The 16,614-nt window shown below is 30.6% G+C and overlaps 2 protein-coding genes across 5 annotated transcripts; both read right to left on the bottom strand.

Moving 5' to 3' along the window:
• Positions 1-7,301: 7,301 nt before the first annotated feature.
• Positions 7,302-10,429, bottom strand: LOC114185594 (uncharacterized). 4 transcript variants are annotated; one of them, XM_085672909.1, is made up of 6 exons: positions 10,240-10,429; positions 9,497-9,692; positions 8,548-9,202; positions 8,384-8,441; positions 7,922-8,099; positions 7,302-7,841 (listed from the first exon to the last, which is right to left on the bottom strand). In XM_085672909.1, the coding sequence occupies exons 2-6, from the start codon at positions 9,587-9,589 to the stop codon at positions 7,653-7,655; spliced, it is 1,173 nt and encodes a 390-aa protein (XP_085529035.1). In that variant the 5' UTR covers positions 9,590-9,692; positions 10,240-10,429; the 3' UTR covers positions 7,302-7,652. The 4 variants fall into 4 exon arrangements, with proteins under 4 accessions (XP_085529035.1, XP_027929225.2, XP_027929223.2 ...); XM_028073424.2 differs by lacking the exon at positions 8,384-8,441 and having other exon boundaries at positions 7,922-8,097; positions 8,548-8,898; positions 8,998-9,202; positions 10,240-10,428; XM_028073422.2 differs by lacking the exon at positions 8,384-8,441 and having other exon boundaries at positions 7,922-8,097.
• Positions 10,430-11,657: 1,228 nt separating this feature from the next.
• LOC114185416 (Adaptin ear-binding coat-associated protein 1 NECAP-1) lies at positions 11,658-15,371 on the bottom strand. The gene is made up of 8 exons (XM_028073129.2): positions 14,927-15,371; positions 14,602-14,633; positions 14,221-14,321; positions 14,060-14,132; positions 13,940-13,971; positions 12,768-12,858; positions 12,479-12,593; positions 11,658-12,389 (listed from the first exon to the last, which is right to left on the bottom strand). The coding sequence occupies exons 1-8, from the start codon at positions 15,035-15,037 to the stop codon at positions 12,072-12,074; spliced, it is 873 nt and encodes a 290-aa protein (XP_027928930.1). The 5' UTR covers positions 15,038-15,371; the 3' UTR covers positions 11,658-12,071.
• Between the last annotated feature and the right edge of the window lie 1,243 nt (positions 15,372-16,614).

The following is a 16,614-nucleotide window of genomic DNA, read 5'->3' as shown; positions in this document are numbered from 1 at the left end:
TTCAAAAACCTTATCCTCTTGGCAATGGAATTTTATAAAATTCGATTGTTTTATCCACTTGCAATCTTAGGAAGAAAAACTAAGAGTTTTGAAGCCATAGGTTATGATGAACATCCTTGTCACGTTTTGTAGCTTTAGGCCGCCACTACATGCATCCACCACCTTCTTTTGGTAGGTCCTTTTACTTTAATTAAGGATGTTGTTGTTTTCTTTGGAGCAAAGTAGCATATATACCCTTCAAACCAAGTCTCAAAACTTTATAACGTGCTTATAATATAATCCAACCAAATAACTAATTAATTGATTGCACTTGTTTCTTCTCATCAAAACCCAATAGCTTTTAGAAGTTGACAAGGGTAATGTGGAATCTCCCTTGCACAAGAAAATGAAGTTTAATTGGGCTATGTGGGCCATGTGAAGAAAAAGGTTTAGGCCCAGGTACATGAAATTCCAATCCAAGTTGCTTCTTGAATGAGTAATTTAGAGATGCTTGCCTTTTCCCCACATGTTGTTTTGCTTCTCTTTCTTCTCTCCTTTCTTTTTCATGGGTCAATAATGGCAGCCATAAAAATGTGCATTGATGAACCTAACTTTGTACTTAAGAAAAGTTATGTGCTTTATGGCATTTAGAATTAATGGAGATTAGGTGGTCAAGTAATTCGCACTTAAAGTTACATTTTTTATCAAAAGAGGCATATTTTTGTTGATTATGAATAAAAGCCCTTTTTTCTCCCAAAGATATTCTATTCACTTGAAGCATAACAACTTTTATTATTTTACAAAAAAATAAAACAATTAAAAAAGAGAGAACATGTTGAGTTATTGACGATAGCATGAGGTATTACACAAAAAGGGGAAGAGTTATGTAATGGCTAATCAGTTCATATAAAATTCAAAGTTGGTCATTTGATATTGTGGGTATCAATATCCGAAAATTAAAAATTGGTAAATTAATTTGTTCTTCTGAAAAAATAATTAATTCAAAAGAAATACTTTGAGCAGTAAATTAAATTACTGAATAAAATACTATTAAAAAGAAAGGTGAAGTTTTAATCAGATATAATATTTAAAAAAAATTTACGTGATATGAAGAATGTGGACAATTATAAGTTGGGGAAGGTATCAAATCAACGTTTCTAACAAGTTTTCGCATAAATTAATTGTCCATTTTAGTTAGTGCAGGGTGAAGAAGAATTGAGACGTGCAACGACAAAGTTTGTGTTGGTTACACCCATAATTAGTAGGAAATCTTGTCTCTCTACATCAATTATAGCTAAAATTGCTATATTTTTTGAAATAATATTTAATTTTATTTCAGTTCAATCATAAATGCATCTATATATCCTTCAAATATATATAGAAATTAAAACCCGCTTCAACTCACAAAAATCAACTTGTTGTCAAAATTTTATATATATATTCATAACTTTTGAAAAGTGATGCATTTTTCAAAATTTTTTAATAAAATTAGTATTAATATCAGTAAAAAATAAATCTAACTCATAAATAAAGGATTGACATTATTTTTAACATAAAATTTTATATAAAGGATCGACACTATTTTTAACATTTTTTTTGTTAATGAAAAGAAAGAACAAGGATAAAAGATTTAGGTTGAAAATAGATTCAATGATTTTTTTTTTTTTAAAAAAATCACATTGGCAAGCTAAAATATCTTCTTTCTTTCATGAGAGAACTAAGGTGGGATGACAACAAAGTAAGAGAAAGAGGGAATGCATCTGAATTTATAAAAATGTATTATAGATAGTACAATTATAAATGTATTTCTATATTACACTTTTTAGAATGTATTAAAATTTAAGTTTAATTATTCAGATGATATCTACTTTGGTAAGAATGTGTCAAGTCCATGTTGTGACACGTGGCAATGTCAGTGCCACGTGACAGGATAATGTTATGTGTGACAAATATCATTATATTGGTTTCAATTTACTATCCATATATATATATATATATATATATATATATATATATATATATATATGTGTGTGTGTGTGTGTGTGTGTGTCATTGTTTCAATTTAGTACCCATATATAATCCATATATATACTTCAATTATTAAAAAAAATTGGAACAAAATTGAACCAAAGATAGAAAAGTTGGGACTAAATTGAAACAATGAGTTATATATGAGTACTAAATTGAAATCAATACAATAACATTTATCACACGTTGCACTGACATTGTCACGTGTCACAACAGGGACTTGACATGTGGCAACAAAAATGTTTTGCAAAAAAGAAAATCAAATTAAAAAAACCAGAAAGTGACACGTGACATGCTGTTAAAGACATTAATTTTTTTTCTAAAAGGGACCTAATTAAGACATTTTTTAAAAAATAGAAACGCAATTGACACTTTTTTATTTACGAATATCAAATTGATACACTTCTATCAAAGTGAATATCATCCAAATAATTATTTACTTTCCTAAAAAGATAATTACTTATTGTCCTAAAAATAGCCATGGACAATATGGTTATTTAGACGGTTACGGGGACGTAGGAAGAAAAAAAAGGAGGTGAGGAAGCAACTACCCTAAAGACATAATTGGCCTTTTGGGCCAAATCGAGTTTGATTTTGTAACCCCAACACATATTAAATATGTACACATATAATAAGGTATTGCTTCCTTCATTACTTACTGCACTCCCACAATTATTAGTTTCATTCCCATAATATAAAAATTCAAACACTCTTCACTACACCACGACACGACTACTGCTGTAGCTTCCACTGCCCCCGCCGTTGTCCTGCTATTGCAGAGAAAAAATAAGAGGGAAAAACACAACAGAAGAATAAGAAAAGAGAAAATGTAGAAAAGAAAAAACCATTTTGAAAAGTTTTTTTCCGAAACATAATTCATGGGTTCATTAAGTTCTTTTCCGTAGGATATTCTGAAAAACTCATCCAAGAGGATATTATATGTGTTTTGAAAAGTTTTTCTCCAAAAATTTCATTCCAAAATAAATTTCATATATTTCGAAAATTACATTTTGAATATTTTGTTCTAAAAATTTCTATTCCGAAAAATTTCGTTCTAAAACTGATGTTCTACAAATTCCAGAAAGCTTCCGAAATATCTAATCCGGAAGTTACTTTTTCAATGCTCATTTTGAAAGTTTGATGGTGTGCGAAAAGATCGCTGGTGCAGAAAGTAAAAGTCATAAAACCTAAAACCAGCAAAATTTATACAGCCCGTTTTTCAAATAAAAGTCACATGTATATTTAAAAATCACATAATTGTTTACTTCAACATCTTTTTTAGTAGATAAATATTACTTATAATTTTTTGTATAACTTCAAATTGCATAATACTATGATATATCTGAAATTTAAAATTAAAATTATATATTGCATGAAATAAAAATTACTATATTTTTATCACTTATGTATTATCTATTTCATTCATTTGCAAGTAAATTCACCTTATTCATCAATTACAAAAATATTAAAAAATAATCAAATTAAATTGAGATTTTATTAATTTTGTATTTTTCAGAATTTAATAGATGATCTATTAGTATGAAACGAATCAAAAACTAATTTAGCCTTTAATAAAAATCAAAAACACATTTTTAAGTTTATTTTATAATAATAATAATACTTTTATTGTTGTTACTATTATTAATACTAAATAATTTTATTATTAATGCTGATATTTTTAGTATTATTAATTTTATTATTATTATACTAATAATAATAATAATCTATAACAATAATATATAAAAGGAGATTCTTCTTTTTGTGTCCACATTTCAAAATACCAATTTTACCCTTTAAATATAGTAATTTATTAAAGTTTTAAAAATTGACCGTTATTTTTACCATTTTTTTATAAAATCAGCTATTTTTGCTTCTTCTTTTCTTCTTTATTTATCAATGATTATTCTTTCATCTGTTCTGATATATTTTACTTTATTTTTAATAAATATAATTTTAGTTTATATATTAACTTAATAACATTATAATATTATCACCTACTAATATCACGTATATTTAAATAATGTATACACATGTGCTATCGTGCATGTGTATACGCTAGTAATAATAATTTCGTTAATAATAATGATTAATTGTTATCATTATTATTTTTGTCTTGACATAATAATAATGTTTTTACTTTGTTATCCTATTTACACTCAATTTGTTGTTTCTGTTTTTTACTATTATTGTTATATTTTTTTTTTATACATCCGGAGAAAATCTGTGCACGTATTGTGACTTCCCTAATTACAAATATTTACATTCTTTCATTCTTACATTTTTATTAATTTTTATTAAAGAGTATAATATATACATATATACACTTAATTTTTTTTTTACAATGTTTTGTCATTCCAAGTTCTCAACATGTTTTAGAAAAAAAAAATACAAACAATTTTCCTTTTTAATTGACCCAAAACTTTTAAAGAAACCTGTGAAGTAATTAAGCAGCTTCTTCTTGCACTTCTATAGTTTCAACCAACACTCTTATGAATGACGATGGGGCAGGGGAGAGGGGTGGGGATGGATTTCGATATCATATACCTATTTCCATCCAAAAAATTCATAAAGAGCTTTGAATACTAGAAGAAAAGCACCTATTCCTAACAAGATTAAGTGAATACCCAAAATTGTAGTCATTTTATTTCTATCTTTCCATACATAATCAAAGAATGGAAAAGATTCTTCAAGAGTCTCAGGTCCCAGAAGTGCATGATAAATACCGCCAAAGCCCAATACTGCAGAGGAAATTAAGTGAAGTACTCCAGACACAAAGTATGGAAAAGTGTCTATAACTTCCTCCAGGACCTACTCCCCAACCTAATCATTTTCATATCTAAATTTAATGAGTATTAAATTTTTGTCTCATCTCCATCTTTACCAGGTAACGGGTATATACTCATACCCATACTTGTACCAGTTTTCTTACTATTTCAATATTAATTAATTAATTTTTATAAAATAATAAAAATTACGGCAAAGAAAACATAATATTATTAAATACTCAATATTAATAGGAAGGTTGTTTCTTCGATATCAAATATTTAGAAAGAAAATATATTATAATTGTATACATTTCAAATTACAATACCAAATAGAATTTCATGAGAACCAAAACATCTATTAAATTTGCAAACATTAACTAATTATAATTGATAAAATTTAAAATTTTAAAAAAATATATAAAAGGAAAACAAATATTCAAATTAAAATATATTTCAAGTAATATACTTCAATTTTTAAATTCTAATGAATCTTTTTTTATACATTAATAAAAGTTATAATACATCATTTGATCAAAATAACGCAAAGAACAAATATTAAACTAATAATAATAAAATTTTAACATAGATATTGTATTTATACCTTTTGAACTTCAATATATGTTGAATGGTGATAAAAGGAAAATCATGGCGATTACATTACAATTTTATATTATAGTAATAAAGTTTATTTATACAATTATAATGAATCTCTTTTGTAGACACTGGTAAAAGTTACAATACATCCCTTGATCAAAATAACACAAAAAACAAATATTAAACTAATAATAATAAAATTTTAACTTAGATATTGTATCTTTATATGTTGAACTTCAATATATGTCAAATGGTAATAAAAAAAATTTGTGGCAGTTACATTAAGATTTTATATTATAGTAAATAAAATTTATTTATATAATTATAGTAACAAAATTTAAGTATGATAATGAGTTAAAAATTAAAAAATAATTATATAAAATGTATCAAAATAGTATTTTATATTATAAAAATAAACAACAAATAAAAATATTAAAAAATTATTAAATGTGTGTCTTAGAAACAATTTGAAAGACCATTAAACGAAATTGCACAAAGAAAAACAAATATATAATTAAGGGTATAATAAAATGAAAATACTCTAGAGATCTAAGAAAACTTTTCAAATATCAACATACTCAATGATTAAGAAATAAGAAAAATTGTTTTAGCAAAATAAAATAGTTCTTCAAATCAAACAAAAATTAATAATAATAAAGTAAAGCAAATAAAATTTTTATATTACCTAATAAATTAAAGATTTATGTTATTCAACACTTAAAAGTGTTAAATTAAATGTTCTCATAAGAAATGAAAATATACAATAAATAAAAAAATATGAAAAAAAATCAATATTCAAATGTGAGACATAAAAAATATTTAAATGACATACATCATTTGAACATAATTGCATAAATGTTATGAAGATGAAAAATATATTAGAGATGTGAATTATGACAAACCAAACAATTAGAAGAAATAAAAAATAGAAAATGTGTATTAATATATATATATATATATACTTAATTGACTATAAATATTTTAATAATTTAAACGGGAACGTGACGATGATGGGTATTTTGGCGGGTATGGAGATGGGGACATGGCGGATATGTACATCCTATACCTTGAAGAAAAAGTCGAAAAGTTTCCATACCTAATCAATGTGTGGATTTCCTGTCAAAACATGGTGAGTTCGAGGGCAACGACGATGAATTTATTTGTCATCTCTAAATACTCCATAAACTTTAAAATTTTAAATTTATCCTCTAATTTAAGATTTTTATTTTTAGTTCGGATAACTCAAATTATATAGATAACCTCTTATTAGGTTTAAAGTCAAAAAAATAAAGAAGTGGTTTGAAAGAGAATAAAGATAACATGACATATGAATAAAAGAGAGTGAATTGAAACACAACATAATCTCCATGATTGACCCATAATTGATCATACATGGCTGCAGATTTTGCTTTACAAATTTTAATTTTTTAATTATAAAATGCAAAATAATAATAAAATACAATTAATAAAAAATCAAATAAAATGATATCTTAATAAAAATGTTTTCTTTTCATTTCCCTTCTTTTCAAATGAAGAACATGTGCCCTATAAGAACCAGATAGAGTCCATTACACAATTCTTTACCGAGGAGCAAGGGAATCAATATGTACCACACAACCATTCAGGAAACACCACCACATCTTCATCAACCAAATTAATCTTCACTACTTTTTCAATTTACAAACTCAGTTATATATCTGGAACTCATTTAACAGATTAACCTCTCTCTAGATCTCACTTTTCATTCACAATGGCTTAAAAAACAAATCTCTAATTAAAATATTCAAAAGGGCATGGTTATTTTTGCACCACCATTAATGAAAAACGAACTACCATGTTGAAAAATGAAAAGAAGAAACAGAAAATTCACCATTAATGAAAAAGCACATGAAATCCTATTCAGATATATAGACATTCTGTATGAGAAGTTAGAAATGAAACAAGAGAACATTTTCAATGAGAAAAACAATATGCTGCATTCAGTGCTCCATATATAACTGGTCCAAGCTACTTTAACTACTCTATGTGGAGGTTCACATTTCAATGATCAAACTAAGGCTTCTTTCTGTGTTACTTTTTATTTGAAGCTGAAAAACAAAGTGGGGTGGTGGTGTGAATTTTGGAAATGGGACATTAAACATCATAGGAAAGTAGTTGTGGTAGCATACTAGGTATTGTAGGGAATGCAATAGAACAGCATCTCAATCTCCTTCATAAGGACTAAGAAGTGGATGAAATATTTGTAGGGTTGGTCGTGTATCTACACAACTTAATCATTCCTTTTATTTAGAGAACCTCCCACTCAGACTCAGATATATCAGGAAGTAGTAGTTTCTTGTGATCATTCTGTAAAGTTGCACATAAACTCTCTGCAAAATCATCTTTTTCATTGTTTCCATGCAACATTGCAAGCTCTTCATACTCTTGCCTCCTTGCAGCCTTCTTGGATAACAAAAAGGGTTGTCTCTTCTTGTTCTTCAAACATGAGAAAAAGGAATAAACATGTTAGAGCTTTAATATGCTCCAAAGAAAAGAGAGAGGAGGAGTATGTGTACCTTGCTAGTTCTTAGATTACCCTCTGCATTGAGAACTGATTGAACTTCATCTCTAGTAACCATAACACAACTTTCCACAAGCTTCAATTCATCATCTTGTTGCACGGTTTTATGGCCTTGCTCAGCAACAGTACCACCAATCTTTGGTTCATCCAAATCCCATGTTTCTGTGATTTCTTAAATAATAAGATGTGTCAGTTAACATTAGCTAAAAAATATCATGAAAGTGAATGATTTCCTGTGCCTTGAGAATGTTAACATAGGGATTCTACATAGACTTTTTTTTATATGTCCAACACTTGAAAACAAAATCTACTGCAAACAGGTTTAGAGTTGCTGAATCTATATGCCAATGAAGACTTTGAAAAGAACAAAATATTCCAATCATATGTTTCTACTTCACATGACTGAATTGACACCTGAACTAAGAAAGTATATCAGAATGATCTGAATGAGTTAATGGAATGAGATACAGTGATTGTGTGGTGAGAATAATTGTCAGGCTGATATGTTCTGACCCCTACCAGAAAAATAATACAATTGTTACAGTTAATCCTTAATCCTCAGAAGCTACAAGTTATCAACAGGAAAAAATGAAACTTCAGCCAAGAGACTCAAATACTAACCATATGAATCTACAAACAAGACACACGAATTTGAACTACTATGCTTTTCTTTCTCTTCAGCTGATTCATCCCATTCTAGATCATCGGAGATTTCTCTAGTACTTGTATTTTCAATTTCATTACAACATTCAGCTAAAGAGGCAATGGCAACTGATTCAGAGAAAGTTGGCTTTGAAACAGTGTCTGCATGATTTTCTTTTATCCAGGAGAGTTCACATAATTGTGATGTATTGCGTGTATCTGTTTCTGATGAAGTGATTTCACAGGCACTCTTGGATGCAGGCATGTTTTTATCTTGTTCATCACCACCGAGGTTTGATTTGTTGTACCCTTTGACAGAATAGCTTGAAGCTGCAACAAACAAAGCATTAGAATCACAGGATTCGGCATGGATTACATCATTATCAACATCATCACTGATCCTTGAGTCATCGGTTGTTTGGTTGATACCATCATTTACAGTTACATTCCTGGAACCTTCAAAAGACTTCTCAGCTAAACCAGCATCAGAATTTTGATTTATATGCATCTCAGAGACTGATGTTTCATCCAAATCACAAGGTAGAGGACGTAAATCTTCCATGACTTCTGAACAGATCTTTTTAACACTTTCCCCAACAGTCTGCATATGATTCCCTAAGTACTTAACAGTTTCCTATAAATCATACACAAAAGAAATTCAGAAAAGTTATCACAGATTCCCATAAATACCAAACAAATTTAACAATAACAGTGGCTCTCATGATTCAACTCTCAGTTTCATAATATATGTGGCAACTAAACTAACAAACACTAAAGGCACAACACTTTGGACACACAAATCAAAGATGAAAAGCTGCAACTCTACTAATTGCAGTGGAAGAATTAAGATTAATCTTTCCAGATTCCTCATTTGAAACTATGAACATGCATATTCAAAGGTTAAGGATAAACAATGACAAAGGTATACCTCAAACACTGTGTCGTCCACATCCACACAAATATCCTCAAACTTCTGGAACATGTTACCAACCCATGTTATGCATTTTACACCCATAGCCATCACAATACACTAACTGGAACAGTAACTAGAGCTATCCCTGTATGTCCGATATGAGAGAGGATACAAAAAATTGAACTTGAAGGCCGTTCAACCTGATTATCTTCTGCAAACAAATCAAGGAAAAAAAACCCAGCGAAAAGCCTCACTAAATGTACATTGATCAGAGAGTAATATTATAACAGCATAAAATGCATTGTAGATAAATCCCATCTCAGAACACATTTATTGAATAATCATTCAACTGGTTCCTACCTTACAGTGCCAAACTCAACCGCGACCTGTAAAAATAAACTAGCATCCTATAAACATTATGCCTCGTTCATAATTCTGCAAAATCATATTACATCTCACTGTTTGAAAATCCGTTACTATTAACTATTTTCTCTTAAACAAAACAGAATGAAAAGTTAAGCAGATAAAAATCACCATAAACAAGGAAAGAATACAAACATGTCAAAGGAACGGTTAAAATGAAACAGAACACCCTCTCCTCCACCAAAAAAGGGGCTATCCCTCAAAAACAATCACTAGCAAAATTTGTGAACAAAAACCCAACTTGTAACTAGAACACATAACCCATTTAAAATATTACTGAAATAAATAAAAGGGTGGTGACAAAAACAAGAAAGTGCAACCAGAAGAGTATTTACTTGTTGTAACGCGCACAGAAACAAGAGCAGTATCAGCGTGTGACTGAAGAAGTCATGAGAAGGATAAAGTAGTAAAATTGAAGAGAAATTGCAACCAAGAAGAAGAGCACTGTGAAGAGAGAGAGAGAGAGAGAGAGAAGGTAAATAGGGTCAGCTCCACTGAGCCTTAAGATTGACATGTGGATTCCGATTCCTATGTTAGCTTCTGATCATTGTTGTTCACTTTATCTGAGTGGACCCCAGCTTCATTTTTTCACCAACCATACCATAACTGTTACCTTTTTGTACTACTATTTTGTTTTATTGGTTTACTTTGTCGTTTTTTTTACTTTCTTATATGATTATTTGTGTGTGTATATAGAAAAGGTAAAACATTTATTTATCGAAAAGTTATTATTTTCAAATTTACAAATGACCGAATTGGCTTTTCAATTGCATCAAAAAAGTTTATGTGCATGAATTGGCTTGTCAATATAATGTACTGAGTTTCAGATTGTAAAAAAAAAATATCAAACATTTGTTGTGGTTTTATCCAAGCTTTTCGCAAGCGAATTTTTCCATTACGAAGGTCGAAGGACATTGTAGTCGGAGATTGAATTTATTGTTTCAAAATTGGCATGATTTGGAAATTGTGTAAAAACAAAAAGATAAGTAGTTATCCTCTTTCAGAGAAGGGAAGATACTGCAACTAGTTTCGAAGTTGACTTTCTGCAAATTTAACAACAAAGTTTGTTAAATTACTGAACTTTTAAGGATAAAACATCTGTTCTTATATGTTTACCAATATTTCAACTAGCACTGCAAATTTCGGGAAAATATCTTACTCAATGTTTTTTTTTTCCAATGATCAAAATATATTTGATAAAATATTAATGTCGTTCGGATGAAAGAATATTTAAAGTATAATAAATGAAAAAAAAAAACTTTTTCTCCTATTATATGTGTATCACTTGGATTGTTAAGTAGTTATTTTCTATTTAATCAAATTTCTTGTTTTCATTCTTCAATGGGGAAAAAAATCCTTCTAGGCCGAAAAGCCCTTTATTGTTTGGATATTTTATAACAGAATAGGATAAGATTTGATTTCGTTGTTTAAAAATGAAACAGATTAATTAGGGATGTAAAAGTAATAGTTTTATTTATTCCATCAAGTACACTCAAAATTTAGAGAAAAATAACGGATAAGTAATAGAATGGAATAAATAATAATTCATCATTTTCATTATTCTCCATTCCTATTGTTATAAATAATAGAGGATTCAAGTCCTATTATAAAGCATATAGCTTCGGTGTACAGCAACCACAAAGTATATTGGTGTCCATTTACCCTGGCCTGTAACAAGTTTTCACATTCTTGACACCACTACAGCTTGTTACCTGGGTTTCATTTTCTTTATCATATAAGGAACAAATCAACGTTCATAAACACTCAATCTGATTCATTCATCATAACAGAAATTATGCTATCAACAAAGCTATGAACTCAGTTTAGGATGTACTACCATCAAATAACTATTGAGGTATCCCAACTCTGAGATATAAACATAGCACAAAACAGAAATAAAGTGACTCAAGATGAAGGAAAAACTCTCATAGTAGTAGTAGCCCGCATAGTAACTAAACAATCACCGATAACAAAGCATATATAGGTTGATTCTTTAATGATGTTTTGTTGGAGGCTATGTAGGATTTACTTTCTTCCTGACTGGAAGGACATAATTGAATCTCCAAGCTGAATTAGAAGTCTGTGGTATAAAGAAGACGTTCAACGAATCAACGATTTTGCATGTTTCCTAACCATCACCAATTCAAGCCACACGATGATGGACAGCTTAACCTGCTGCTTGGAAATCGCCAAAATCATCATCTGGTACATCCTGTGTGCTTTGATCTTCAGGAGAATTCTGGTGTTCTGGGTCATCTTTAACCGTTTTGGGAGTATCAGCACTAAAAGTCTTATCAAGGCTGAGTTTTGTAGGTGAGTCTGTCGGAGACTTCTGCGGGCTGACAACAGGTGAAGGTGGTGCTGGAGGAGGTGGTAACAACCTAGGACTAGTTAGAGTTAGAGATTCTTTTTTTCCATTCCTTTCTTCTGGGGATTTGTTCAGACCCTGCTCAAAAAACTTGGACTTCACACTGCTGTCACATTTCTGCATGCAAAAGATAGGAATTAATAAAGATAATGTGCTGAAAAAAGAAAACGGCATCGTTCACAGGAGAAAAATGCAGAATTTCATACATTGGTCTTAATTTGCAGCACAAGAGTCTCTCCTTCTTTCAGACTGTAATCAACTGAGGAAGTTTGCTGGTAATGTTGTTCCATTTCCTCAGCAGTTTTCTTTTTATTAAGATATCTTTCAAAAATTTAGGAAGAGACATGCTTTCTATTTGTTAAAAATGACCTCCGTCCTCTAAGCCAGAATGAATAAAAAAAATGTTTAAAGGCTGCCAAGTTTTGCAGATGATGAGATCACGAGATATATGTAATAAAAATAATAAATCTAATAAATATATTTGATGGAGGATACTTCATATGATCATGTAAGGCAGCTTGGAAGTCATAAGCCTCCGTTCTTTCTCGGAATCCTATGCCAATAAAAGCATGTCGGAGGCGACCACCTACATGATTCTCAAGTGATAAAGATCAAACTTCGTCTCTAATATGAAAGAGAGAGCAGCATAACTACCAAAACAAAACTATGCATTATATAAAGCCTGATCATAAGTCAACAGTCAACAGTCTTTCCAACTTGAAATGTCCAAACAAGAAAAAGTTAGTACAGTACTTAAAGTACTCAAAAGTAAATTTAGTAATATGCTAAACAGAAGTAAGCTTAGTACCATGAGAGGAAGTAGCGATGAGGTTAAATGGACCAAAAATTAGAACCTATGGCTGTTGAAAAGAGAATGAGAAATGGTAAAAGATAGTGAGAGCCAATTAGCATGAAAGGCCAACTACCAAGATTATGATCTCGGCCAAATCTTACTCTTAAATTTTGTGATATTTTAATACAATCAGTGCAATAAAGCAAGATTCTGACCACTAGGTCATGTCATTAACTGGAATTTATAGACAATCAATGCAGTGAATTTAGAGACAATTTGTGCAAAAACAGACTACATAGGCCTTATTTTGGATAATTTTTTCCGTGAACACGTATAAGAGAAGAGAAGAAAAGAAAATAAGAAAGTAAACTGAATTAAACTTCTCCCACAAGTTAAAATTCGCTTTTGAAAAAGCTAAACAAGAGAAGTTATAGAAGTTGAAATGCACAAGTTGATTTTATGTTATGGGAAAAAGTTTAATTTATTTTATTTTCTTATCGTCAGTACCTATAGATAAGTTTATCCACATAAGACCCAAAAGGTGAACAGAAAAATCTAGTTTCCGATATCAGTCTAAAACAAAACAAAAATGCTTGCAAGCTGCAAGCTTCTCAAAGCTTTTACAAACAAAAATACAAAATAATTGATCATGACGATGATTACTGATACATACATTGATAGCATAGCAAGCTGAATTTTTATTCTATTTTCTGAGAAGTAGAAACTAATTTATCATTTCAAATTACTTCAAAACAGTTACTTACATTATACGATACTATACACTTCCTTTACAAGTCCTACCCTGCTACCCAGCGCATAGAGAATAAGATGATTAAGAGAAGAAGCACAGAAATATGCAGATATTTTGACTCACCTATGTTCTCTTCAATGCGAAGAACAAAGTATCTGCAGAATATATAAGTATAAGTAGTTCTGAAGTGCAAAAAGTTATGGTAACAAACAGCTTAAACTATCAACAGTCTACGAAAACCACCTGCTGCTGTCAATAACAGGTTCCACCGGATGCGGCTCTCCATTTCTTAAAAATGCCCGAGCATATAATTCACCTAGTTATATATTTCATCAAAAAATTAAAAAAAAAAATTAAAGAAAAAAGTGTACATTCTATTAGAAGCAGATTCGATGTGGTCTTACCCGAGTTCTTGTCTTCAAGTTTTATGATGCATTCTTCTCCCTTGCTAGTGACTTTCAATATCCCTTCCCATGCCCATTTGTTGACATCCCATTCATCAGCTCTGAAATGAATTTCACTAATATAAAAATCCAGTAATCGCACACTCCAGTGCAGCAAAAAAAAGTCACCCAACTTGCAAAATTAGAAAATCAATTTCTTCAGAAAGAACATTAACAAAGCCAATGAAACACACAGTAATTAAAAGCATAGCAAAAGTGATAAAACAGATCTAACACACTGAATAACACCACTACTTTACAAAGGTAGAGTACATTGACAATCAATAATGCCAAAGATTCACTAAATAGATCACAAGCACCACACATCAGTTGATCACAAACCTATATGAAGCTGCCCTCTTTCTTGGAGGTATCTGCATACATAGTAGAAAATCATTATTAGCTTTTACACCACGAGAATTTTCAAATTCCAACCGACCCATTCACAGAAAATTCAACTTTAAATTAAAAAAAAAAAAAAAAAAAAAACTAAAGCAAGATTCAGTGCCATCATAATTCCTAAATAAGCTTAAGTTATTAATCAGCACAAACTTGATCATCTATACACCCCCATTAAGTTGTAAATTGAAATCACATCCCTCTCAAAACTCATTGCCCAAAATCGAATTTTGAGACAAACCTACGAAGAGAAAGACGGAAGACTCACTATGTAGACGTAACACTCAGGCACTTGAAACAGAACGAGCTCGATGGGTTCGGCGTCTTCGATTTCGCCTCCACTTTTCTGAATGCCCGGTTCTTTCTCCTCCTTCTCCATGATTTGGAGGCACAGAAAGATCGCAAATTTGGAGGTGGAGAATTAGGGTCTGATGAAAAACAATCTGGGTCAGAACGAGATTGGATTTGGAGATGAACCTTGCCAAAAGAGAATTCAATTTGAAATTAGGGTTTTGTTTGATTTTCTTTTTTCTTTTTTTGTGGAGAGAGAAGTGAGTTAAAGGAAGAAGGGTTGTCTCTGCTTGGTTCGTTCTGAGGAAGGAGATGACGCTGCACCCAAACGGTTCTGCATCGGAGAAATAGGCACCGTACGATTGGAAGGGCCTTGAGATCCAACGGTGTGATAGTATGGACTGACTCGGACACTGATTTCTTGCTTTGTTTTCAAGTCAAAGTAATAAATTCAATAACAATATTAACTGCAAAATAATATTGAGAGAATAAAGAGGAATATACTCTACAAAACTTCTGAGTTCATAATTTTCTATTTTTCTTTTGTATTTTTAAGATTGGTTTATAGTTTCCTTTTAAAAAAATATTACTTTATAGTTTTGGCACCCACGGTAATTTTACTCAATGAATAGCCAGCGTTATTATATTCTTTCCTGAATAGTATTAATTTTTTTTATAGTGAACTATTGAATTCATAAAATAAATATTCTAATAAAATGATTATTAAAAATGGTTATTAAAATAACATTATAATATAGAAAAAATGAAAAAAATAATAATTAAATAAATATACGAAATTTTGTATGTTATATAGAATTTAGGTGACAGAGAGAAGAAAACTGAATGGCAGTGTATATTCACGTCAACAATAAAAGGCTGACCAAAGCAGCTTTTATACAGCAACTAATGTAACAGAACTGACAAAGAAAAAAGGTTATGTCAGTTACAACAAACTAACAGAACTAAAACAGCGTAAAAGTCTTTTGACTTATTCTCTAACACTCCTCCCTAAGTCAAAAACTCATTTACATTTATAACTCCAATCAATCTTCGCAGTTCTTTAAAATGTTCACGCTTGAGGGCCTTTGTTAGAATGTCAGACAACTGCATCTCTGATCTGCAGTGTGCTATCTCCACCTTCTTCTTGCTCACTTGGTCACGTATAAAATGGTACTTTGTCTCTATGTGTTTGCTCCTACCATGAGAAGCAGGGTGATTTGCAAGATCAATGGCAGATTTATTGTCAACAAATAGATTTATTTTTTCCAGTAGCCTCACCTTCAACTCCTCTATCAATGAGTTCCACCAAACTGCCTGACATGTTGCCTCACAAGCAGCAACATATTCGGCTTCGCAGGAAGACAACGCAACCACTTGCTCCTTTGATGATCTCCACGAAATTGGTGATTTCCCAAGGAAGAAGATGGACCCGACTGTACTCTTTCTATCATCTTTATCCCCACACCAATCTGCATATGAGTATGCAGTCACCTTCATATCAGTATCTGGGTTGCCTTTAGGAATAAGAATGCCAAAATCACAAGTTCCCTGGAGATAACGCATGATCCTTTTTGTTGCATTGAGATGAGATTGCCTTGGACTTTGCATGTATCGGCTAATCAGTCTCACACTGAAGCACAAATCAGGTCTAGTGCAACATATATA

The sequence above is a fragment of the Vigna unguiculata genome, chromosome 5 (genome assembly GCF_037176805.1).
Source record: "Vigna unguiculata cultivar grain cowpea cultivar isolate G323 ecotype 2 chromosome 5, ASM3717680v1, whole genome shotgun sequence".
In the NCBI taxonomy this organism is placed as follows: Eukaryota; Viridiplantae; Streptophyta; class Magnoliopsida; order Fabales; family Fabaceae; genus Vigna; species Vigna unguiculata.
Note: the sequence above shows the minus strand (reverse complement) of the source record. Positions and strands in the feature narration are given on the sequence as shown.

Excerpts from the sequence above, each read along its gene's own strand:
- LOC114185594 (XM_085672909.1), bottom strand. The coding sequence starts at position 9,589 with ATGGCTATGGGTGTAAAATGCATAACATGGGTTGGTAACATGTTCCAG. Across the intron at positions 9,203-9,496 it reads TGGACGACACAGTGTTTGAG|GAAACTGTTAAGTACTTAGG; the intron begins GTATACCTTTGT and ends TATGATTTATAG. Across the intron at positions 8,100-8,383 it reads ACAATCACTGTATCTCATTC|AGAAATCACAGAAACATGGG; the intron begins CATTAACTCATT and ends TCTTATTATTTA.
- LOC114185416 (XM_028073129.2), bottom strand. The coding sequence starts at position 15,037 with ATGGAGAAGGAGGAGAAAGAACCGGGCATTCAGAAAAGTGGAGGCGAA. Across the intron at positions 14,322-14,601 it reads AAGAGGGCAGCTTCATATAG|AGCTGATGAATGGGATGTCA; the intron begins GTTTGTGATCAA and ends AATTCATTTCAG. Across the intron at positions 13,972-14,059 it reads CCTGTTATTGACAGCAGCAG|ATACTTTGTTCTTCGCATTG; the intron begins GTGGTTTTCGTA and ends TATATTCTGCAG.